General features: G+C 37.1%; 1 protein-coding gene across 7 annotated transcripts in view; it reads left to right on the forward strand.

Moving 5' to 3' along the window:
- Positions 1 to 25,908, forward strand: part of CADPS2 (calcium dependent secretion activator 2) — a 400,665-nt gene that overhangs the window by 207,753 nt on the left and 167,004 nt on the right. For all 7 annotated transcript variants that reach the window (XM_058681317.1, XM_058681318.1, XM_058681315.1 and 4 more), the window contains exon 8: positions 6,355 to 6,494. In XM_058681317.1, the coding sequence (XP_058537300.1) occupies positions 6,355 to 6,494 (140 nt within the window). The remainder of the gene's footprint in view (positions 1 to 6,354; positions 6,495 to 25,908) is intronic.

Below are 25,908 nucleotides of genomic sequence, written 5' to 3' on the forward strand. Positions count from 1 at the left end.
TTTCTTTTAGGACTAGCTTGGTTTCCAGTTAGGTTCATTTTGTTGCAAAAGACAGGATTTCATTCTTTTATGGCTGAGGAGTACTCTATAAGTCTGCTGCATTTTCTATATTCATTCATCCATTAATTGATGTCAGGGTTGAGTCCGTCTCTTAGCTATTGTGATTTGAGCTGCGATAAATGTTTATCTTCCATATGATTATTTCAGTTTGTTTTGATAAATTCCCCGGAATTGAAGGAAGTTGTGGTTAGATCTATTTTTAGCTCTCTGAGGAATCTCCATGTTGTCTTTCATAATGGTTTCCCAAGGTTACAGTCCCACTAGCACTGAATACTTTTCTTCCCACATCCTTGCATGTATCTATTGTTTTTTATTTGTTTTTGTTTGTTTTGTGGGTTGTGGGTATGATAGCTGTGAAGCTTCATTGTGTGTGTGTGTGTGTGTGTTTAGTTATTCAAAACATTTTTTCGTTTGTCTGTTGGCCATTTTGGTTTCATCTTGTGATAATTACCTCTTCATGATCTTGGCGCATTTCTTAATTGGATTGTTTGTTTCTGTTGTTTTTGTTTTTCTTAAGCTATTTTATAGATTCTGGATAATGTTGTGGCTTTTAAGATCAAGTCATTCCTTGCTGAGTTTAAGAACATTGACCACATACTAAGTTCCATTACTTCCTTGTAAAATACACCCAGCAGGAGAGGGAGGGACTATTTTTACCATTGTGAAAATTGGATTATAGAATTGCCTGCCTTATAAAACATGGTTTGCACCTATTACCTATAACATGCAAACTGTGGAACAAGAAGGTTGTTTACAGTACATCCCTGGTCTTCATTTCTGGTCTTACTATGAAAACACGTTTCCAGTTTCCTTTTCAGCCTTTGTGCCTTTACCTACCTTTCCACCTGAAACAATCCATCCAGCATGCCTGATCTTATTCACTGAAGACTTAAAACTCCCTCCATCACTCAAACACAATTTGTCTCTCAAACCACTGCTGTCTGATCTCATAAACTTTCTTACCAAGACCTCCAGTGACCTCTCTATGCTTCTGCCAATCAGTAATCCCTCAGGTCATCCTGTGATCTCTTGATCATCTTTTGGTATAGATAACCACATCCTATCCCTGAAACTTTATGCATCACATGCTTCTGGTTTTCTTCTTGGACTCTGGTCTCAATATAGCATCTTCTTTTTTCTGTCTCTCCAAAGTTGATGTCCCAGAGGATTATCTCCTCTGCTATTGAGAATTAGAGAGATGTGACGTGGTGGAAAGTGTCATGAGCATTTGCACTGGCTGAGGCTCTTGTAGAGGTAAATTATGGAAGCTGAGAGCAGTGCAGGTAACAAAGAAAACTGAACTACCAAACCCCAGGCAGGCTTAAAACGCAGGGAGGACAGTAGCTAGAAATTCGGTGTCAAAATATATGCCATTTTCTAAGGTACCAATGTTAAAGTATGCAGTTGCATCCACATCTTTTTTTTTTTGTCCTACTGATCACTGTTTGCCTTGTAAATCTTACTGTTCTTTGAGATTTCTATATGAAACAATGATGCTCCCATGAAAACTGTTTAGATTCCTTCAAGGATTGCTGAATATACCAATCTAGCAGCTAGAAATTGTATTAAATGTATACTTCTTGCTTTGTGCACTTATTGGGTTCATGTTATCTTTTTTTGTGCCTCTTGGCTAATATAAATTTAAGGGAAGTGGTAAATAGAAAAACAGGAATTGTTTTTCTATCCCCCAAGAGCTATCTAAACTGTTTTCCAGTTATTTTTACAGATTTTTTAATTTCATTTTTGTTTGTGATTTTTATTGAAACAAAATTTAATAATTTGGATCATCTTGAATTCATAGCTCATGAACTGTATTATGTATGATATACCAATGCACATGAATTGGCTTTAATTAAAATGTTTTATATAAATGAAACCATGGAGAGGCAGGTACAATAATTGTATTTCAAGACGATAATTTTTTCAAGGCTGTCTACTTTTAACATATTTATCTACAAGAGTATTTTGAAAATTTTGTGTGCAATTGAATAAAATGTTTGTTTAATATAGAAAGCTTTGAAATTCATGCATAATTTTTAATGATGTACATTTTTTGTAAAATTTTTTAAAACCCCACAATATATTTTTATGTTGTTTTTAACTTTAGTTCTTCCTGTTAAATTTGAAAGATTTTAAACCAAGATAAAAATAATCTTAGCAAAGCTGGCAAGTAATGCTGACATTTTATTATGCATAAGATATATTGGATGGCTATTTAAGATAAGAAAGCAAAAATTTTGTGTCATGCTAATCAACAAGACATTTCAAAGTATTGGTAACAAAAACCAGATGGAGCAGAAACATTTATGGAAAGGTTAACAGAAGTGAATAGTAAAAAAAAAAAAAAGAAATTGCAAAGAAGGTAAGAGGTTCAGTACTTGGTAGAGAGCTGTAAATCATTGAGATGTAAATATTGAGCAGAGAGGCTGTTTGGTAAATTTTGTATCTGTTTTGTATTTTAGTTATTGTGACCATCAACCTTAAATATACCTCTCTGTATGAACTAAGTATAGTTTTTGAAGAATAAATGCTTATCATTAAAAATAATCATGACAGTATTTTAGTAGATCAGATTATGACTGTGTACAGTGTACAACCATTTTCTTGAGAGAGGGTGGCTGCCTTTCACGTGGAATTAAACACTCCCTCTATTTTAAGGTTCTTTCATTTCCTGGGGTATTGGTACATTCTAATTTCCTAGCAGTGGAATACAGAGGGATGGAGGAGGCATGCCTCCTTTCTTGATCGCTTTCCCTGAAATGATGTGTATCAGTGTGTCAGTCTCCTTTAAGGCTTACACATGTCCCAACTTAGAAGCAAGAGGAAATCAAAAACATCTATAGACCTTGCCTTACTAGCTAGCTACTGGAAAGAGTTCTCTGTTGCTTAAAGTGGTAGCCTCCTTAATGTATAGCTAACCAGTAGGGTGTTACCTTGCCTCTACATATAGATATACCTCTTTTCAGGTCCCAGTCCTTCCTTATGTACGGTACAATATGTGCATCTGTTTTGCTATGGCTCTTTGTCTATGAATGAACCTTCATTTTAACTGCCTTTACTCTCCTCTCCCTCCACATCCTTCCCTAGCACAAATCAATTCTATATCGGTGGAGCAGCAACATGAGAACTGAAATTAAGCTTTGCATTTGAGAAAATGGAAAATGTGAAACACACAGCAGTAATTGCCCAGTGACAATAGGAAACCTATCAAGCAGGTAGCTTGAGAAAAGCTTTCCCTCCAAGTGTGAAGAAAGCTGGTTTAGGCTAGCATTGTGCATCTGGAAAGAACTCACTTAGGCTTTATTTTCCATGGCTCACTGGGCTCTGTACATTGGGAGCTTTCTCCTTGTCTCTTGTCATTCACAGATAGATCCCCTAAGGCAATATGGTCACTTTGAGCCTTTACAATTTGAGAACTTGAACAATATTTCATAGATTATTTCAAGACTGCTATTAAGAACCAGCATTGTGACATAATGGGCAAATCGACCGCCTGTTGGCAACCCATATGGCCATGGGTTTGTGTCCTGGCTGCTCCACTTCAGATTATGTTCCCTTAGTGCTAATACCTTCAGAAAAACAGAAGAAGATGGCCGAAGTGTTTGGTCCACTACCACCCGTGTGGGAGACCCAGTGAAACTTCTGGTTTCTGGTTTTAGCCTGGCCCAACCTTAGCTTTTAGGCCAGCTGAGGAGTGAACCAGCAGTTGGAAGATGTCTCTGTTTTTCTTATTTTTTCTTCCCCCATGCTCCACCTCTCTCTTCGTCCCCCTCTTTCTGTAACTGGTTTTCAAATAAATTATTCTTTTTTGAAATAAAGGGCTACATTTATCTCATTTGCCAGTACATTTACTTAAGAAACATGATAAATTTCATATCTTCAGACTTCCACTTATTACATGAATATTCACACTTTTTAATACTTCTCCAGGAAACAAAGTAATACAGAAAGAATGCCGGGTCTTTCCAGTGGAAGAACCTACTATGAGGAATTAGTTATAACCTTATGTATAATGAAGCAAAGAAGCCATTTATGCAGTTGCAAATAAACCCAAGTTTAACAAAATAGGGGAATTGCAACTTACTTTAGGGATAGAAGGACAATAATAGGCAGAAGTCTTTGTTAGAGGTAAGAATACTTGAACTCCTCAAGAAGCCTAAGCCATCTGTATTTCATTTTTGCATGTCCCCCCCATGGTGAGCAAAATCTCACTCAAACGATTATGTAATTGAACTAAATTAAGCAATAAACCCTCCCATTAACTTCAATTAGGAAAAATCCACCAGAAATTAAAATTTGGCAGAAATGTTGGTGTTCAATATTGGGATGATCCTCAAATTGTAGACCAGCTATATAATTAAATGTATTTGGACTTCATCTAGTAATCTGTCATTTGCATTTATAGAATGAGAAATTGACAAACATTTAATTGAAATATTATTTTCTGTATAAGATTTTAGAGTTTGGAACAACACCAAATTTTTTAGGAACGCAGAATTTAAAAAGAATAAAGTCTGTTAGATGCTAATGAAGAAAACGTTTTGGTGAGGGCAGTGTTGATAAAAAAGGAAAAGCTTTCTAGAGAAGCTAGGGAAATAGTAGCTACGGTTATAGAGAATATGTAAGTCTATATTAGTCTGATTCTTTTTTGAAATTACCTCCCAAGTTGTTAATGACATTCTTTGTCTTTTGGTTTGAGTCAAGGACTGTCAACTATTTAGAAAGAAGCTGTTAAACGTTCCAGTACGTTTTTTACCAGCCAATTGGGAATGCCAGAGTATGATCAAAATTTTGAAAACATTGTAAATTCTATTTAGTCAGTTCTTGGATTCCTTTTACATGCTAGTATATGTATATACACACAACTCAACATAGTTATCACTTTTAGGGTAGACTTGAGTGAAGTCTGAAAGTAGCAGATAAACTATCTACAACTTGAAAGTTCACGATAGTCTCAGAAGCTATGTTCTTTCCTAGAGAAGGAAAAAAGCTTGATGGTTTCTTAATGTGTATTTCTACTTATATGTGGAAGTAGATATGCAGTAGGGGCTGATAGATGATAAATTCATTAGCCATGTGTGTATTAAAAGAATTTTGGCATACCTGAGTATATTTATAGTTCTATTTACACATGAACTTCATGTTTGTTTATGTTGCTTTAAAATAGACAGTGAAATGTGCCAAAGGACAGGTATAGTGTAACAAGAAGCAGCAGTTTGAAGTGTCCACAGCCCATGTTAGAGTACCTGGGGTTGGTTTCTGACTCCTCCAGTTCAGATCTGGCTTCCTGCTGACATGCCCAAGAGGCAGTATATGATCACCCATGTCCTTGGGTGAGAGACACAGATAAGAGTTCTTCACTCCTGGCTTCAATCTGGCCCAACCCCAACTGTTGCAGGCATTATGAACCAGTGGTTTGTAAGATCTCTTTAACTCTTTGTCTTTCAAATAAACCTTGGATATATATAAAATCTAATTTGCCATTCCTCATGTAATTCTTTCTCTTTCAGGCTTTAGCATTCCCATTTTAAAATACCCCTAGAACTGTATATATGCTGTGTCTGAAAGGTGTCAGGGCTTACCAAAAGAGAAAAACACATTGTTTAAGCTGTGTAGCAGCTGACATCTAAAGAGGGGGGCCTCCCATTCGTGAGTTGGCTTTCTGAAATGAAGTGTTGTGAAACAACCACTTGGTGATTTGTTAGTGTTACTTCAGTCATTATGGCATCTTTGTGGCTCTGAAAATATGTAGTCAAGAACAAAATCCTTTGGTATCACTGATCCAGAGTAGAAAATGTGCTAGGATTCATCTTTTCCATCTCTAATTGAGTTGATTTCCTTTAATAGTGTTTTACAATGCAAATATTAAAACATGAGGCACATTTTAGAAGCCTCAAATAATTGGTTTTGATTCTTAATTCTGTTATTTATTATTCAGAGAGTATTTGTTTTTAGACTACTTTGTCCTGGGGTTATTGGAGCATTCTTGAAATTAGAGTTGTCCAGTGAGTATTTTTCAACTGTCAAATCACCTGTAGTGCATCATGCTATTAATTCGTTATAAAGTGAAACAGGAAGAAAACTGATTAGATGGTAATGTGGAAATACATGCTTGTCAAAAAACAAAGAGGTCTGTATTGAAAATCATCTGCTCTGATAAGTAAGGAGAAGTCAAATGGTTTGTTAGATGCATTGAGTTTTAGCACCTTCTTTTCCAAACAGGAAAATCTGAACTTCTAAACTATAGGCACTTTGTATCAGGCACTTACATAGTTTCCTTCTTGTCCTTTACAGGTTATATTATACCCGACGTCTAATAGCTCCAAGTCAGCTGACCTTCACAGAATGATAGTTCCAAAAAATAGCCAGGATTCTGACTTAAAAATCAAGCTGGCAGTACGGATGGATAAACCTCCACATATGAAGCATAGCGGGTGAGTTTAAGGAGATTTCCCTTTGCATTGTTAGATTTCACTTTGATGTGTTGCTATTGTCAAAGTAATAGGGTGACCATTACGTTCAACTTCCCATGCAGTTTTCTCAAAATCACACTTATATGCCGTATTACTTTTAGACCCATAGACCTATGTAGCTACCTGCAGGGTATAATGTAACTACATGCATGATTACATAATACTGGTACTGAATTGTACCAATATTGCACATTGATAATATTGACAAAGAGCACTGATAATTGGACGTAATTTCTAAGACATATTCATCAGAATATGTCAATACTAGAGGACGTAATTGCTAATAAGTAAGAAGTTTAGGATCTATCTCTTTGGAGTTACTGTGGGTCAGAATCGCTTTCATCTCTGGGAGATAACCTCACAGGCCAATGGGAACTGGCTAGTCAGGATTGAGAATGACAGGAGGAGTTAAGACAGGGATGAGAGGTTAGTTAGAGTCTCACAATATGACTGACTTTTGAAGCATGAAGGATGAATTCGGCAGGTGGATGGTAGGAAGGGAAAGCATTGTGGTCACACGGCACAGTATAAGCAAAGGCAGGAGTCACAGAGGGCACATAGCTGGCATGAGTGTTTGGAGGCTACAGAGTTAGAATGTCTCTTTTCTAAAGCGGAGGAGGGTAGAGTTGGACGTGCATAAATGCAGTCTGCCTAGCACCACAATTCTCTACTATTTTTTTCACCATGCTTCCTTTCTTCCAGTATTCCCTTTCTCAATACCCTTCCTTCTTTCATCCCTTCCTTTATGATTTAACAAGTAAAGCACATAAGGACCACGTTCAATAGGACACAAAGGCTAAAACAGCAGTTAAGTGACAAGATGTCCATTTCATTTCTGTCCTTTTAGTTATTCTATATTAGCTGCTACATATCAGATAATAAAAGTCCACTAATTCTTGACTCAGTTTCTTTTCTTCACACGAATGGCACAGTGACAAGCAGGAGCCCAATTCTCCTAATGCCAGGTAGGTCTGTGACTTACCTAAGGCCAGTGGCCGTGGTGGGCACACCACAGCCTTTGGGTTTTTTCCAGTAGCAAAGAATGAAAGTGAGCTTGGGTATAGGGTAGCTTATGCAAACATTAGCATCCATGGGAAGAAATTCCTGCCCCAATCTAGCAGTTTCTTTACTGTGTCTAAAAGTAGATAAGATGATCCAGGTTTCAAAAGTTTAATCTCTGCATGGAAAGATGCCGTTCCTTTACACTGAAAGAAAGATTGTGTTTATCACAACTGATCAGCCAGATAAGGCTCTCTCCCCTTTGAGTCCAGGCTTTCACAGTGAATCAGAAATTGACTTCTGCCCAAGACTATAGGGAAGAAAGACTACTGAAACCATTTTATAACCTCTCAGTGTACTCCACGCAGCTCAGTAATTCACTACAGAATTCAAACCAAGAATACTTCCTGTTTCAGCCAAATCAATTATTATGTACCGTTGCTAGAAGACACTAGCACATATTTTCAGAAACTTAGATTTGTTTGCAGTTTATGGTATACAGATCCTGGAGTTGAATATACTTGTGATAGTATTCTGTTAGCATATTAGGCAACAAAAATTGCGAAAATTATATTCCATCATAGTGGTTTAGTTAAAGTATCTTAACACATTTAGAAGTACTATCTGGAATTGGCATGTAGTGCAGTAGGTTAAACCATCACTTGAGACATCCATGTCCTGTATTGAAGTACAAGTTCAAGTCCAACTTCTATGCGTCTGAACCAAAGTGTGGAGTTTCTGGGCTCCTGGATTTAGCCTGTAGTTAAAGTCGGGATACACAGGAAATGCACCATCAGCTGGAAGATGTCTCTGTCTCCCTCCCTCATGCTCGCAATCTCTTTCTTTCTTCCCTTCCTTTGCTCTTTTTTCTCTCTGCCCTTCAAGTTGACGAAATAAGCAATTAGAAAAAGTAGTTATCCCCCAGAATTAAAAGTTGCATCATAGCTGTGATAGCAGTAGATTCATAAGGGCAGGGAAATTTAGGGGTGTTTAATTACAGCATCTGCTCTAGTCAGTCAGTGTCTCTCTGCTAGCAGTCTTAAATGTTGGGATTGATTTATTTACCTCGGAGGCAGAGAGAGGGAGCGAGGGAGAACTCTTTTCTACTGGTTGCTTTCTGAACACCTGTGGCAACTCCTAGACCTTGGCCAAGGTGAAGAGTCAGAAACTCAAACCAGGTCTCCCATTTGGGTAGCAGGAGCCCAGTTACATTAGCCATCACCACTGCCTGCCAAGGACCGCATTATCAGGAAGCTGCAGTCAGGAGGCAGAACTGGTTGCTGAACACGGGTTTTCAGTCCCAGAATGCAGGTGCTTAACCCCTGGACCACAACATATTTTTGCTATTATCCCTAGGTACAGACATGGATGGAAAACATTTTCCCTACAGCACAGCTATATTCATCTTTTCCTGAGATATTCAGAGATGAGTTTTACTGCACTTGATTACATTTAAGGTAGAATGACAACTAACCTTTTTCTCCCAAATACTCTGTTGAACATCAAGCAATGATGTAATAGAGTAAATTAATAGAAGTCTGTTCTGGGGCAGGATTGTGTTCTGTCAATAATTCATCCTATAATGAATAATTAAGAGATGAATAATTAATAATTGAACAAGAAACAAACCAAGTTTAAAATAAGATTAAAATACAGCCAAATCCCCTTGCAGATCAAGGAGATAAAACAATAAATTGGGAGTTAGGGATTTTCATTTTTGGAATACATTAGACTTTGAAATCCTTTGAAACCTTGTAGCATACACCTGTTCTCTGTTTTAATAATGCTAGCAGCGAATCACCTCTCATATGAAAGTCTGCTAATATGTATTCTCTGTTTATTTTGTGTAATACTTTCACATGAGAATACTTCAAACAGAAGAAAGATCTTCCTTCCTCTGGTTCACTCCCTAAATGTTCCTCAATAAGTGAAGCTCAGCTAATCTGGAGCCAGGAGCTTCTTCCAGGTCTCCCACATGCATATAGTCCCAAGCAAGGGTTTGGGTCATCCTCTACTACATTCTCAGACTACAAGCAGGGAAATGGATTGGAGGCCAGAACATGAGCTGGTGCCTGTGTGGGATGCAAGCACCTGGAGGTAGAAGATTAGCCAATTGAGCCATTATGCCAGGTTCATTACATGCTTTTTGAACTATGCTTACACGATCCATATATTGCTCCTAAAATGATTTTATTAATGTTACCTATATATTTGTATATATTCTCAACTGTTTGCAGTTTATTAGACCTTTCTGAATCTCCAGCATTTCCCACAATGTATAGTTAAAAAACCATCATTAATACAAATAATGATGGAATTGATAATAGTGTGCTCCTGGGAGTAAATGATGTTTGGTTGTGAATTGCATTTTAAAATCACCTATATTTCTTAAAGCAGAAAGCAAAGTATCTGTTATCTAAAGGTCATGTTTCTATTATCTGATCATTCCATGACTATACATTATGTTTTATAGGACTAACAAACTATAAATGAAAAAGCCACTTAATTGGGAAAAATAAATATGATTTCATCCTTTTTTAAGCTGCATTGTGTAACACGGGATAGTTTAGCAAAAAAGTTAGAGTTCTTGTTTTCTTTTATAATATCTCATAGGAATTAATTAAAACTCTTAGATAAATCTGTTAGAGGAATTAGATACATACATTTTAAATTGTGTTATTATTCACATCTTATTTTGAATTTTTTTTCTTTGTTGTGTAGCTAGAAGATAGAAATGTTCTTGAACAAATAGACTGACTATACTTTAGCATAGCCTAGTGGCTGAGTAACAGTATTAACTTAAAACTCAGAAATACTCTTTTTTATTGGAAAAAAAATTCCTAATGCAACGGTTATTTTGTCAAAAGAATGGCAACATGAAATAAGGCAAATGCCCTAAAGATAATGAAACTTATATCTTAAAGGGACAAATTAAAACTTAAATTGTCTGCCACAAATACATTGAAAGCATTGTAACTATGATCTACCAGTAGTTGGTCTGCAATTACCTTTATATTAATAATGAAGTTTTTGTTAGTAGCTAAGTAAAAAAAGAGCCTTGTCATAGCAAAAAGCTGATTAGATGAAAAAATGGCAAAACCATTGCCATGTAAGTATCATCTTTCTTTATTGACTCATGCCTGTCTCTTTACATGTTTTGAATGCATGAATTGAATTATTTTTATACTGTCCCAAATAATGCTCTCCAGATGGATTTATATAATAATCCTATAAAATGCCTTGATCCATCTCTTGCATAGGCAATGACACATCAGTTCAGCTTGCAGCAAGAAAGCCTGGACAGACACTAGTTCAGCTGCTCTGCTATGACTAAGTGCTTTTCCAGGAGAGGGTCTGCATCCGGCATCGAGGCGTCCAGGGGCTGTGTCCACGCCGCACTGAGCTTCAGTCATGTGCTGAAAGTTCAGACATTGTGTTGACTTATTAAGAAATCTGACAGCAATCTAATCACATTCCGTTATTATGTTTGTTATTTAAGGTTTGTGAACTTCAGTTAAGTTAGGACACTGATGACCAAAGGAAAGAAAGGTTTTAATATGTTAAACATTGAATTCCTTAGAGTCTAGATTTTATAATTTAAAAAAAGACACAAGTGTTCTTTTCCCAAGAAAAACCAGTATTCCACTTTAACCCTATCTTTTGAATTGATTTCCCTGCATGTGTTTTTTTTCTAAAATAACCATGTTTTGACAGTTCATATCTCCGGAACCTATACATAGGTCTGTTCACATACCTAAGTCTAGCTTATTTTGATTTCACAAAAATCCTCCTCCTTACAACCTTGCCAAAACTGGCCTCAGAAATGATTGCTTTATTTTTCCGAATACAACTTCTAGAAGATGCATCTGTGGTACTCTTTAAACAGTTAATGTGGTCATTGGATTTAAACTGATAAAAATAACTCAAAGCAAACTTTATCCTTCCAAATCTCTTTAATATTCACATTATTTCATGAGAGTTTTTGTCATTAAGAATGGTATTTTTATTCTAGCTTGCTAGTGCCTGCTAACAAGGTATGTAAGGGCAAGAGAAACATTTTGAAATGTGGCTTTAATTAACATTGAAGCAATGTTTAAACTTGTCCTACTCCACAAAACTTCTTTGGTTTCTCTTCTAATGCATAAATTTGTGCCTAATGTAAAGCTCAGACTGCAGCTTTGGTAACAATGTTGTCTACTCCCAATATTCTTCCCCAGGCAAGTATCATCTTGCCATGCTTTCTGTTCTGTGTTTCTTTAGACTTCACCGCTCCATGCATCAAATAACTTTTAATGACACCATTCAGTATCATACTTGCAATTTATCATACTTGCACATCGTCAGAACAATTTAGGCTAAGTAATTGTAAGTGCACTATGTGATCATCTTTTAAATTTTATTTTTAAAAAGCTGATTATCTTAATTTGGGACACATATTTTAAAAAATCACCATGAAAATTTTAGCAATACTATGTTAAAAGTTTATACCTAAGAAAAGTATGCATTTAAGACAGTTTGATTTTCTAAGTTGAGGCTTCACTATAAAATGTTGATACTATGTAAAGACATAGTATTGATCTAAGTATCTAAACTGTTCTATATATTCCATATATTTTTTAAAAAATACATTTTATATGTATATTCAATGTTTATGACATGATGATGTGGAGTACATATAATCAGTAAAATAATCACTACAAAAAAAACCAGATTGGGGTCAGTGTGGTGGCAAATGGGGCTAATCCTCTGCCAACAGCACCAGTTTCCCATGTGGGTGCCAGCTTGTGTCCCAGCTACTGCGCTTCCGCTCCACCTCTCTGCGTTAGGCCTGGGATATCAGTGGTGGATCTCTCAAATTCCTGGGCCCCTACTCCCACCTTAGAGACAGGGAAGAAACTCCTGGCTCCCAGCTTCAGATAGCTCATCCACACACATTCCATTCATATGGGGAGTGAACCAGCAGTTGGAAGTTTCTCCCTCTCCTCTCTCAGTAAAAATCTGCCTTTAAAATAAAAATAAAGTTTCAAATAAAAAACAGATTAACATTATTTATCATCACATTATTATTTTCATAAGAGCAACATAAAGGCACTACTTAACAGAAATCCTACATACCAAGCAATTTTGTTAGCAGATTGAACATTACACCCATGAGCTTTCTCATCCTACATACTTACTGTTGTGAATGGTTTGAGCTCCACTTCCCTATTTCCTGCCCATCCCCTATGGTAACTATGTGTATAAGTGACTTTGTGCTGTGTTTGTCTTTCTGTATCTGAATTACTTCACTTAACATGACATCCTCCATCTCCATATGTGTTGTGACAAATGACAGGAACAGCTTTTTAAGGCTGAATAATATTCCTCTGTGTGTGTGTGTGTGTGTGTGTGTGTGTGTGTAAATGTGTGTGAGAGAGTCTACCTTACAGAATTGTTTGGAGGAGTAATGCTTTAATTTTGTTCCTAATTTTCATTTTATTTAAAGGACAGAGGAACAAAGAGAGATGTTCCGTATGCTTGCTCAATTCCCAGCTGTCCACAACAACCGTAGCTGAGATACAGCAAAGTTAAGATTCTAAAACTCAGTTTTGACTCTTGTATCAATGGCAGGGACCCAGTACCTGAGCCATAATCTGCCTCTCACAGTGTGTATTAGCAGGAAGTAAAATGGAATTGGAATAACTAGGATGTAAACCAAATCACACAAAAGCTGCCAGCGGGGTTGAAGATGTGAACTAGGAATGCAGTTCAAGTTCCCTGTGCAGGATGCAAGAACCTGACGATCTGAGCTATCAGCACTGCCTCCCAGGAGTCAAATCCAAGTGCTCTGATATGGAATATAAGAACCAACCACTAGACTAACCATTCACTTCTATCCTCTTTCCTTCTCAGTCCTTCTTTGCTATACAATTTTCTTTTGTTTGAGAGGCAGAGTAACACAGGCAAAGAGAACTCTCATCTTTGGCTCACTCCCCAAATTTGCACAAAGGCTGGGGCTGGTCCTGGCCAGGAATGGTGAATGCCGCCCTGGCCACCCCATGGCTAGCAGGTGCTTAATTAACCCTAGACATCACTATTGCCTTCTACAGTCTGGTAGGAGGCTGGCATCAGGTGCCAGAACTGGGAGTTCAATCCTGGCACTTCATGTGGCATGCAGGCATCGTAACTACTCCTTGGAGTCAGACTTTTACTCTAGCATTGATGTCTTTTAAAATTCTTTCCAGCTTTCTCTAGTTGCTATTTTTTAGCATAAACCTACAACTTCAGACAAATCAGTTAATTTATATATCCTGAACATATTTTCGTTAACTGCATTAACTGTTTATTTGTTACTATGCACAAATAACCCAGGCCGGGTAACTTTGTAAGGGAAGGGGTTTATTTAGTTGATAGTCCTGGGGGTCCAGTGGCTTGATTCTGTCATCAGATTGGCTCTGGCAAGGACCTCACAGTGGATTCCAAGAACATTGCCAAAGAAATCCCACTAGCAAACAGGAAGCCAGGGAGACCAGATCTCACATTCTCTTCTGAAGGCACAACCCCTTTGACCTAAGGACCTCTGTTTGGTTCCTATTGCTTAGAGGTGCCTGCGGTCTTCCAACATTGTCACTCTGGAGACAGAAACTCCAATGTGAACCCTTGTGGTCCGACTCAGACTCTCCCAACCAGAGCACTGATGGCGTGTATTTTATTCTGGTCTTTGGGAGTCCTGGCCAATCTGATTCAGGCTCCTTATCCTTTCTCTCATGCTACTAAAAATGTGCTGGTAGCAAAGTAGTTCATCTTCTCTGTAACAAATCCCAGCTACCCTACGTTGCAGACTGCTAGCTAACTGCAGTCATCCTCACTGCACATTGTCTAAGAAGTCTCCGGAGCACCTTGGGGATCACTTCCACTTTGATACAGCACAGTCTGCGTGACACTTTCCAAATCACAAAGTGTGACAGAAGCCTGTGTGACCCTTGATTCTCAGACTCTAAAACATGCCTTCACCATTCTTCAAAGTGACCAGAACAGTAAATTTCACTCCTTCCCAGCTACCTGGGGTCTTGCTTATTTAAAAGATACTAGGTCTGCCAGGCCCCTTCTCTGACATGTTAAGGGAGAATATAGAAATGGATTACATACTCACATATTAAAGCAAATTTAGAAATTATTCTGTGTACACGATATAATGTATAATTGGGCTCAATAAAAGGCTCCCTAATTCACACCACCTTCCCTATGCAAACATTGTACCCTCTAATTTTGGACTTTATATGAAATTTGGCATAACCATAGGCTTCAAAAAATCCTTGTGCCTTTTCACTTCCTTTCTTCCTTTGCCATGAAGACACACATAGAATAGCTTACTTGAGAAGCAGAACTGAATTTACCTGGTTGTCCTGGCCAAGGTCTCAGACTCATGTGAGTGAACCCAAACAAAATAAACAGATAAGCCTAGTCAACTTGTAACTGACCACAGACCCATGAGCAGCTCATGCCAAGCCCAGGTTGGATTAGTGGAACTATTCAAGAAAGCCTAGGTTCATGATAAGTATTCATTGTTTTTTAAAGATTTATTTTTATCTATCTATTTAAAAGAGTTGCAGAGGGAGAAAAGAGAGGAGATCTTCCATTTGCTGGTTTATCCCCAGATGGCCACAACAGACAGGGCTGAGTCAAACCAATGCCTGGAATCAACCAGGAGTTTCATCCGGGTCTCCCACATGGGTGTCAATGACCCAAGTACATGGGCCATCTGCTGCCACTTTTCCCCGGCCAGTATAACAGAGCTGTGGCTCAACAGTGGAGCAGCTGGTATGAACCACAATAAATATTTCTAATATAGACTAGAAAACAAAGTATAGGCAATTTTACCTACTATGCCACAATTCCAACTTCTGTAACTATTATTTGGGTGCACTAAATTTTAGGATCCTATCTTACACCATGAAGATTGATGCAGTGCACTCTATATAGGTCACATAACATATACATTCTATAGATACATAATACATTGTGTAAGTGTGTTGTGAATTTTCTGTTTCATCATAGATTTCACTCATTCTCACATGTTTACACCTTCAGATGTGCCATGAGCGTTTTTTGTATCATTTCTGTGCACGTGTGTATAATTTCTCTTGAAATTATATTATTGGTAAGAATTTGGCTGTTCATATTTACAAGATATTAAACTTTACAAGTTTTATAAGTAGTTACACTAGGACACATTTTCTTTGGACTTGTACCATATGTTACCTTCTTTCCATTCTTAAATTTTCTGGCTTATGACCTTTAAGGAAGATTTCAAGTCGTTCAACGCGTGTTTGTTGATTACAGTACCCAAGCCCAAGCACTTGGTCCATCCCCTGCTTTCTAGGTATATCAACACGAAACTGCGTCAGAAGTGGAGAAGCCAGGACATATGGCATGCCAGCCTCCCAGGTGGCAACCTACTGCATTATAATGCTGTGCCAAAGCCAGTTTCCTCATTTATAAAATGGCCTCATTTCCTCATTTATAAAATGAAAAAATGCTAATCACTTGTTTGAAAAGATTGCTGTAAGAATTGAATGAAGTGATATCACTAAAGCATTGAGTAGCAGCTCATTGGCATTCAATACATTTTCACACTAATTTAAGCTGTAATTTTATTATAGCACTACTGTTATATTCTGTGTAACTTTGATATGTTTCCCTGTTAAAAACATAATGCATATTCAATATAAAAACTGGACTTGATAGGAGAAGCATAAAAAGACAATAAAGATAGCCTCACATTATCGCTTTAGCAGATAGTCTTGGGTTTAAAGGGATGGCTGTGTGTGTAGTGTTGAAGATGCTGCATAGGATGCCTGTATCTCGTGTCAAGGTGCAGCAGTACAAGGTGCATAGCCCCTGCACTGCTCTTGAGTCTCTTCCTGCTCACATGCACCCTGCAAGGCAGCGGCTAGTATTTCAGCTAGTTAGCTCCCTTTCCGCCACAAGGGAGAGCTGGAGTGAGTTCCCAGCTCTTAACATCAGCTTGGCCTGGTTCAGTCTGTCGTGGGGATTTTGTGAATGAACCAGTGGATATAGACCTCTGTCTTTTCTCTCTGCATTTTAAGTAAATAGCACTTATTTAATTTGTGTATGCAATAAATAAAAATTTTTATTACTTTGGTATATAAAAGATAAAAATGATTCTCTTTTTCCTCCTTTGCCACCCATATTATAATTTCATGAATATATTTCAGTATATTTTTTCATATTCAAGATCTGCATTAATTTTAGTTCATATTCCTGGCCCTGCTATTTTCTGCCACCATCAGGTACTTCGCATTTATTTGTTTGGAACATTAAAGTCATGTCATGACTGAATGGTTTAAAAACTATTTCTTCGTTAAAATCCTCTCCACAGCTTGCATTTCTATTAGACCAATTGGTTGCAGTGAGTCATATAACATGAAAACTTGAACTTCTGTGATCAAAAGCACAGATTGTATTAATTATAGATAGGTATCATGAATTAACTAAAGATGATGAGGCAAAGAATAACAAACATTATTCTGGTGTCAGATATCCAGTGAATGTATTACAGCTGTGATGTTGCCTTTAAGGTTTCCCATGGCAATTGACAGGAAGAGGTATGAAGAATCATGGGACCATAATAATGTGCACTGCCATCTTAATTGCTGAGAAAAGCAAAAGAATCTTAATTGCCAGGAGATATATTACTAATTAAAGTATCATTCTACATTCATTCTAAAATAATTAGTTTGAATATTTGTAAGAGCTGAGATATAAATTTAGTTCCAAATTCAAGAGCATACCAACAATAGACCTTGTTAAAATAATTTATGGTTAAGGAAGGTTAATGATCATAAAATTTTAAATGTTTCTGCAATTTGGTACAATTTAACTTTTATTGCATTATTGAACTTGAAAAAAATGGAGTTCACATTATTTTGAACCTTCGTAAGGTTTTTAAATTACTATAGCACTGAGTTAAAGCCCCAAATTCCTTCAGGTTTCCAGATATTTTGAATTTTTGCTTTTCTGTATTTTTCATAATTTGGAGAATTTTTGGTAAATGTGTCAACATTTAATTACAATATAAAAATGAGTTGCAGGCTCTGTTAACACCAGATAACAGCTGTGAGTATATTCATGATTCACTAGAATTTTTTAATTCTACATTATAGCTCAAATATTCCATTGAATCTTAAAGGACATGTACTCAAACTTATCACAAAAAAGTAAAGAAACAAAGTCAGAAAAAAGTCAGCAAGTCTGACTTAAAACTATTTGTATATATGGTTAGTTACAGTCATCATTGAGGTTTCACTAATATTAAGGACACTGTGAATGCCAAGGAAGTCATGAAAAAGACGAAAAAAACTGATTTCCTTCACCTTGTTACTGCATAAATTCAAACCAACCCTTGTTCATGGCTCTGTAATTGTAAGATTTTGATTTAAAAGCCACAGAATTAAAGATACTCATGTTTGATTCTTTATACGTTGTATGCAATTGGACTTATGACAGAGGCTGTTGGAGGACTTGGTGAATGTCTTGTTTATTCCTTGGGGTTCTGGAGTGCAGGAATTTGAGTATACATCTCCTTCATTGCAGATCACATGTCACCTGCTTCTCTCGATTTAATTTTCAGCTTTTCCTTCATGACTGCTTCTCATAGTCTACTCCTGTACACACTAGTATCCACTCTATGCATATCATGAAATACATGATACTAGGTTTGCAAGTAGGTTTTACGTTTGGATATATCTGGGTGGAGATGTTCAATTTATTAACTATTGCATTAAATATTAGGTTTACGAGAGCCATGTGGAAAGTGTTGCTAAAGGTCTAGTCTTCCTCTAATGTTTTATTTTCTTCCTTTTACCTTCAAATAAGATTGGAAAAGTGAGTGTAATTTTTCTTAGGGTCTAGACAGGTCCCAAGTCAATTTGGAAAATGTTGGGTGCCGCATTGCATCCCATTAACCAACAGGTCTAACTGTGGTCCCTGTAAATAAGATCTGTTTGCTATGGAATCCTTGTCAAAGCATGAAATACAGAACTGTGATGCTCACCACTGGTTTTTAATGGGATCATATAATTGATATTAATAGAATAATTGTTAAAAAATTATGTGAACATAATAGCTTCAACACAAATATTTTAAAATAAAACATGTATTATTTGATCTGTTTTTATTGTAGGGTATCCATTATACTAATTAGAAAAGCAATGCAATGTGTGATTTCTTATATCCATATCAAAATAGATCAGCGTGATTGCCTTATATATATTTAAAGCTCTTCGTATATAATTTTTTTTTTACAAACCTGTTGATATGTACTGAGATATCAGCTTACATGCTGGCACATAAAGAGGTTAAGGAAATTACCTCCAAATAAGTGACCATAATTTGAACTCAGTGTTCCTGATTCCAGAGCTTGTTCCGAAGCGCCAGAGAACCGTACCCAACAATACATACCTTTATCCTCAAGTGTTCACACTAGAAGTTTACAAGATTAAAAGCCAAGTTAATCTATACATGCATGTATGTGTTTATAAGGAGGAGAAGAGTCTAGACTTTGAAAATCACAACCCTGCATTATGGATTTCAAAAGACTTTTTGAAAGCCCTGTGCTATGTACTGTTCTCTTTGCCTTAACATCACATTAACATGAGAATTGTGTTGTAATTAGCATACATGCACTGTGACCTTTATATGCTAATGTAATAGCACATTCCTTTAAAACATACAAAAACATACAAGTCAATGCTTTTAACATCCACCACCAGATCAGATGTGGCTCTCAAAGTCATAATTTCATCTCTCTTGCTTTACACAAATTATGCCTCCTTGTCATTACTTTTAAATGATTTTTGAGACTCTACTAAATGTTACATACTCAGAAATATCATTTATTTTTTTTTCACATTTGTTTTATTTGAAAGGCAGAGTTGGGGTAGGGAGAGAGAGATCTTGTTCTTCCATCCCCTGATTCACTTCCCAGATGTTGACACTTGGTAGGGCTGGATCAGGACCCAGGACCTTCATCTGAGTCTCCTATGGGAATACAGGAACCCAAGCACGTGGACCGGCTTCTGCTGCTCTCCCAGGCAAGTTAGCAGAGAGCCGAAATCAAAACCAGCACATCAGCAGCCCCAGCCCCAGCCCCATTTATTTATTTAAATAGTAAGTAGGGTGCCTTATCTAACCACAAATAATAAAAACAATGACATTAAATTGAAAGGATGGTATATGCTTAATAAAATTTCAACTTACTTTTAAATCTTGACATTTTTGTTAAACAATTAAAGTCCTCTTTGGTGTACTCTGCTGCTATTCTGCCATGCAGTCAGATGCTCCTTGTAGAGTCATTTCAGATTTTCAAAGCATTATCCTGGTAGTTAACCAATCACCAATTGTAAGCTCTAACTATTAGTCTATTTAGGATTTACAATTTCAATCCATCTGACGTTTATTCTTGTTATTAGAATTGTAGCAACCTTTAGATTTGGCCTGGTCAGTGTGTTAATTTATGAATGTGTTTTAGGCTCGAGACTTAGTAGTGAAATCATATCAAACAAAGCTGCACCATGTGTTCAGCTAGGTGAACACACAGATCCCCACTGTGAAGTTACTTTCCTTAAGCTATCCTTGAGATACCATACTGAGAGGCATTGTTCAAACAGTGTATAGTTTGTGTAAAGTGTATGGCATGTGTAAAGCTTAGTATATTTTGACGTTACCAGTTCAAGGAATTTACATGACTGCCAAATCAAATGGTTTTGGTTGTTCAATGTAAAATTAAGAAATCAAATTCCTCACATTAAAGTGCTCTGGAGTTTAGACAGAAATAAAAATCATCCTTTTAAAAGAATTTAAGTAAAATAAACACCATTTATCTGAGCAAATGTTCAAACTCCTAAATCAGTGGCAAATTAGGTAGCACACAGTGTTGGAGATGTGAATATTATATAATGAGGATAATAAAGGGGTTGAATGTGCTGTGCCTTGGGTGCATGTCGGTAGCCAATTCCAAGATGAGTGCTTTGCAATCATGTCAGCTGAGTAGCATGTGTTCTGCTAAATGGAAGCCTTAGTCGTTCTCTCATACACCCCATTATTAGTAATTGAACACCTGATTTCTATCATGCAACAAATTAACATCTGCACTGGAACTATCTTTTATGCATAGGGATGTACTGATTAGAATTTTGCAGATAGGCAGGTACTTGAAAACAAAAAGACAACATTGTGAAACACTTACAGCCATGATTTTTGATTACATATTGAAAATTGTTTATCTTACTCCATTTAATTAGCCTGTCTACTTGGGTCAATTGCTTTTTTTCATTAACTGACACGTTAGCAATTTGTTAATTGGCATGTAATAACATGAGACTTTTCTGAGTATTTCCTGTGAGAAATGCATGTGCTAAAGATGCTATGGGAAAATAAAAACATGTGAATATATTTATGAACTCATACAGCATTTGCAGCGCCCTTGCTTGATGCCACCAAAATGTGTGGTTCTGACCATTGATTTTCTGTCTTTATTACAAAAAATGAGTATCTTTGAGTGATTAGAAAAATTTGAGATGGTGAGTATATAAAATTAAGAGAACACTGAGAAATGAAGAGTCAGATGTATAAATGCTAGGATGGGCAGAGATGTTATAGCTAAGAAAAAGTTAATATCAAACCTTTAGGCTCTAAGCCTCTTTATTGTTTAGATTATAACAATTTTTATGCCAATAAGGGTATATACCTACAAATACATATACCTACAGAGAAATTTTTATTTTCTTCCAAAGAATTACTTCAGGATTGAGCTCAGACAGGCAGCTCAATTATCAATAAGTTATGTTGGGGCAGTAGGAAGCATATGGTGGAAGTCCAGTTAGCCACGCTGCATTACATTGAATGTTTTAATTATGATTCATTTTTTGAGTTGTAAATGAGCTCCCAAACCCATAAGAAACTACATAATAGTAAACATAGAATAGCATGGGCTTCTGTTATTTGTTTATACTCTGTGTTATTGTGAATAGGATTTTTACTTACTTAATAGCATAGAAGTGAAAAGTTAAAGGGGATTTGGGGGGATTACCTGATCTCATTCACATTCCAAATACTGAGAGCAAGAATGGTGGGTCTTTCTAAACACTGTCAGCATAGTGGAGAGGAGTAGGATTTCAGGATGTTTAATTGTTTCACCTTTGCTGAATTTATCCTAGGGAAAATCCCACATTTAGCATCCTGGCTAACATAAAGATACATTCACATGGCTCCAACAGAATTTTCTTGCTTGTTAATAAAATTTTCATCCACTTGGGGGCACCATGATCAAGTTTAAGAAGAAAAGAATTTTTTTTCCCTGATTCTTTCAGGTTAGACACATTGTTTATTGTGTGATGGAAAACTCTGTATGTGTGCTCTTAGATAAAATACATTTTAAGTATGCAGAGATAGCTGAGTGTTTGTTTTTATATTAGGCTCAGAAATAGAGATTAAAATAGCTGCTCTCAAAAAGTGGTTATTGTACCTGTCTGAGGATTTCCTGGATTGGCAAACTTCTAGGCCCGAGCCATTGAATGAGACACTCTGGTGGAGACCCAGCTACCTGCGTTTAAACTAATCCCCCATGTAATATTTTTATGGCTTAGTTGTATTTGAGAACCCCTGAACTTTAAAAAGAGTACCAGGTTAGTAACTAGCTTATAAAATATGCTTACAAGCTTGGTGTGGTGGCCTAGCGGCTAAAGTCCTCACCTTGAACGCACCAAGATACTATATGGGCACCAGCTCTAATCCTGGCAACCCCACTTCCCATCCAGCTCCCTGCTTGCGGCCTGGGAAAGCAATCAAGGACGGCCGAAAGCTTTGGGACTCTGCACCCACAGGGGAGACCCAGAACATGATCTGGGCTCCTGGCTTCAGATAACTCAGCTTGGGGAATGAATCAGTGGACAGAAGATCTTCCTCTCTGTCTCCTCCTCCTCTCTGTATATCTGACTTTCTAATAAAAATAAAAAAATAAATCTTTTAAAAATATACAGTATACTCAGAATGCACTGAGTTGAGTTTCTTAGGTAAGAGTTTGATATTGTAAGCTGCTAGAAGACATACTACTGCCCTTAAGAAAACTCACAACTCCTGATGTTAGTTGGGAAAGAGTCTTGTGGAATTGTGGCTATCTGGACTCTGGAATGTCTTGTCTCGTACCCTCCTTAACTTAATGCTGGACTTCACTTGTACCTGGATTCCACCTTTACTTTCTCACCAAGAACGTAAACCCCCCTGAATGTCTTTATCCTAAGGAATAAGAAAGTTATTAAGAGTGTAACCATAGAGGTTGTTAAGAAGCTACCAGTAAACCTTGCCAGAACCTATTGTTGGCATATGAGACCATGTGTTCAACAGAAGATAGTTGATCTTGCATCTCATCTACCACTTGACTCTTAGTCTTTTCATTAAATGAAGAACCCTGTCTTAATGTCCATGACCAAGTAACAACCTTCTGTGTACATATAAACAATTTCCAAATCACAACCAGTTCAACAACATGTACTTGACACCAGTATACAAGCAGTAGTTTCTATTCTATTGATCATAAACCAAGCTAATCTCCTCACTATATAGCGGGCAAAAAGCCTATGGGAAGATGTGCTGCTATGTACATAATAGCTACAGGTCATTCATTCACAGTAAGTTATGCCAAAGAAGTTAAAAATTATCTTCCATCCACTGGGTTACTCCCCAAATGGCCTAAACAGCCCAGGCTGGGCTAAGCCAAAATTGGGAACCAAGAGCTCCTTGTCTCCCATCTGGGTCCTAGGGGCCCAAACACTTGGGATGTCTTCTGCTGCCTTCCTAGGCACATTGGTGGGAAGCTAGATCGGAAGCAGAGCACTTGGGTCTGTGTGCTGGACTCAGTGCTTTAGTGTGAAATACCAACATCACACATGGAGACTTAACTTCCTGCTCTGCAGCATCGGCCGCAGATATATATTAAGTGAGTAAGTTACCAGTAAAGAGCACTGAGATGTGTCTTACATATCTGAAGTCAGTTTGTTTTGATACCTGTTTAAGTGTGAAACAAAGAGGAGAGAAGAAGAGGTCTGGCATAAATTGAACATTGTTTCTATGTAATTAATGTTCCAGAATAATACCCTTTAAAAAGATTTGTTCATTGGGAAGTCAGAGATACAGGGGTGAGTGTCGGGGAGGACAGAGACAGGAATCTTCCATTTGCCAATTTGTCCCCCAACTGGCTGCGGTGACCAAGGCTGAGCAAGGCCAAACCCAGGAACCAGAAGCTTCCTCCAGGTTCCCCACGAGTAACAAAGGTCCAAACATCTGGGCCATCCTCTGCTGCTGCTCTTAGGCCACTAGAATGAAGTTGGATCAGTAGAAAAGCATCCAGGACAGGAGCCAGTGCCCTCCGTGAAGCCAAGATGGCAGGTGGCAGCTTTATAGGTTGTGCCACACTACCATCCTCACAGTATTGTAAATGTTAGAACAGTTTGTGCATCACACTGAAAAACAAAACCAAATGTATGACACAGATGGTTGAAATCGAACAGATCTCGTGTTTCTTTAGTTCTTTCATCTGTTTAGGAAGTGCCAGGGGATTTTTTTTTCCCAAGAACTGATTCTCCACTAACCACTTCATTTTATTGATATCGAAAATATTTGGAAACTTTCAAATTGGCTTTAATTCTTTTGTTCTTTCAAGTAATCATCTGCAAATGCATGTAGAAGCATTCTAGTCTTTATCCTTAACAGGAAAAGAGAGGAGCATTTGCTAATAATGTTTATAATTTCCTACTAGAATGCATTTTTATCAACAATAAGATGCTATGTTTTTGCCCCCAACTATTTTTCTTCATCTTGTCTGTTAACTATAAATAAATGACTTCACAAAATGATTCCATTAACATAGAAATGTTGAGTTGTTTGAATTCACATATATTGTTGCTGCTTTGGGGAATAGCACCTGTTCTACTAGTTTGTGTCTTAAAAGTAATAATCCTGTTCTAAATTTACAGTTCCCTTGACAAGGTAATAATATATATTTGTGCAGTAGATGGCACTAGCATTCCCTCAAAATAGAAAATATTGTCTACTGAATAGAGAACTTGATAATAAAGGTAGAACCATTTAAGTAGAATTAAGTAATCTTCAAGACATTTTCTTTTAAAGAACTGTAAAAAGAAAAGGGTTAGAAGAGGGCGAAGTGGTGATTCATTTTGGATACATCGAACTTGTCAAGATTCTTTATCAAGTTAATGCAGGAAAACTTCAAAGTTTGGCAGTATCTAAATAATGAAAGTTATCGCAAGACCAGTTTTGTCTGAGACTTGAAATTCTGAATGTGTTTTGTAAATGTGAAGTGTTCTTTATTTCTCCTGTTGACTGTCTACATTTCATTTTCCTTTGTGTGCTTCTTACTTCGGTAGTATATTACACAAACCTTATCCAGTGAATCTCAAACTTGTTGGGCATGGGCGCCACATTCCTGCTGGGTTTACCTTTCTATTCATTCTCTAAATATTTTAATGCTTGTGAAGGAGAATTGAACATCAAGCTGTTTTTCTGTTGGAAATCTAGAATTTTTAGTTTTTCAATAAATACAAGCTTCTGAAGAATTCAGTAGCTTGGAAACAAAACAGACGCTCTACAGAAATATTGCTTGACCTTTATATATACATAGAGGTAGTTTTTGTTGTTTTCTCTTTTGTGATAATATAGATATGCAAGTACTTCATTTTAGAAAAAAGATACTGGGACTGACATTTAACATAATGATGAAGCAGCTGTTTGGAATGCCTGTATCAGAGTGCTTGGGACTGAATCCTAGTGCTGCCTCCGATCTAGCTTTCTAATGATATACATCCTAAGAGACAGCAGGTGATCGCTCAAATACAAGGGGTGCTACCAGCAGTTAAGTTCCTGTCTCCTGGCTTCAGCATGACCCAGCCTTGGTGATTGTGAACACGTAGATGGAAGATGGATCTCTCACATCTTCTGCCTTTCAAATAAAATTTTACAACTAGGAAAAGGTCCTGATTGAAAACTTTTTCAAGCTGATTATTTGTCATTAACTCCTTCAAAGTTAGGTTAAAGTGTTTTTTCAAGTGTTCTACTATTACCATTATTACTATAAGCAATACGGTCTTGATTTGCATTGTGCTTTATAGTGTCAAAGACCTTGTTTATACTGATAATCTCACTAGATGTGTGCAGTGACACTTAACAGATACAAAGAGGTTCATATTCTTAGAGTTTCATCAGACAATTAGCCTATGGTAGGATGTGCTTGTGGCCAGCAAAGCATATAATAGGAAAGTAGAGTTTCCTAAGAAATTACCTCCTTGGCCTGGCACGATTT

This window comes from Ochotona princeps, chromosome 25 (assembly GCF_030435755.1).
Source record: "Ochotona princeps isolate mOchPri1 chromosome 25, mOchPri1.hap1, whole genome shotgun sequence".
Classification (NCBI taxonomy): Eukaryota; Metazoa; Chordata; class Mammalia; order Lagomorpha; family Ochotonidae; genus Ochotona; species Ochotona princeps.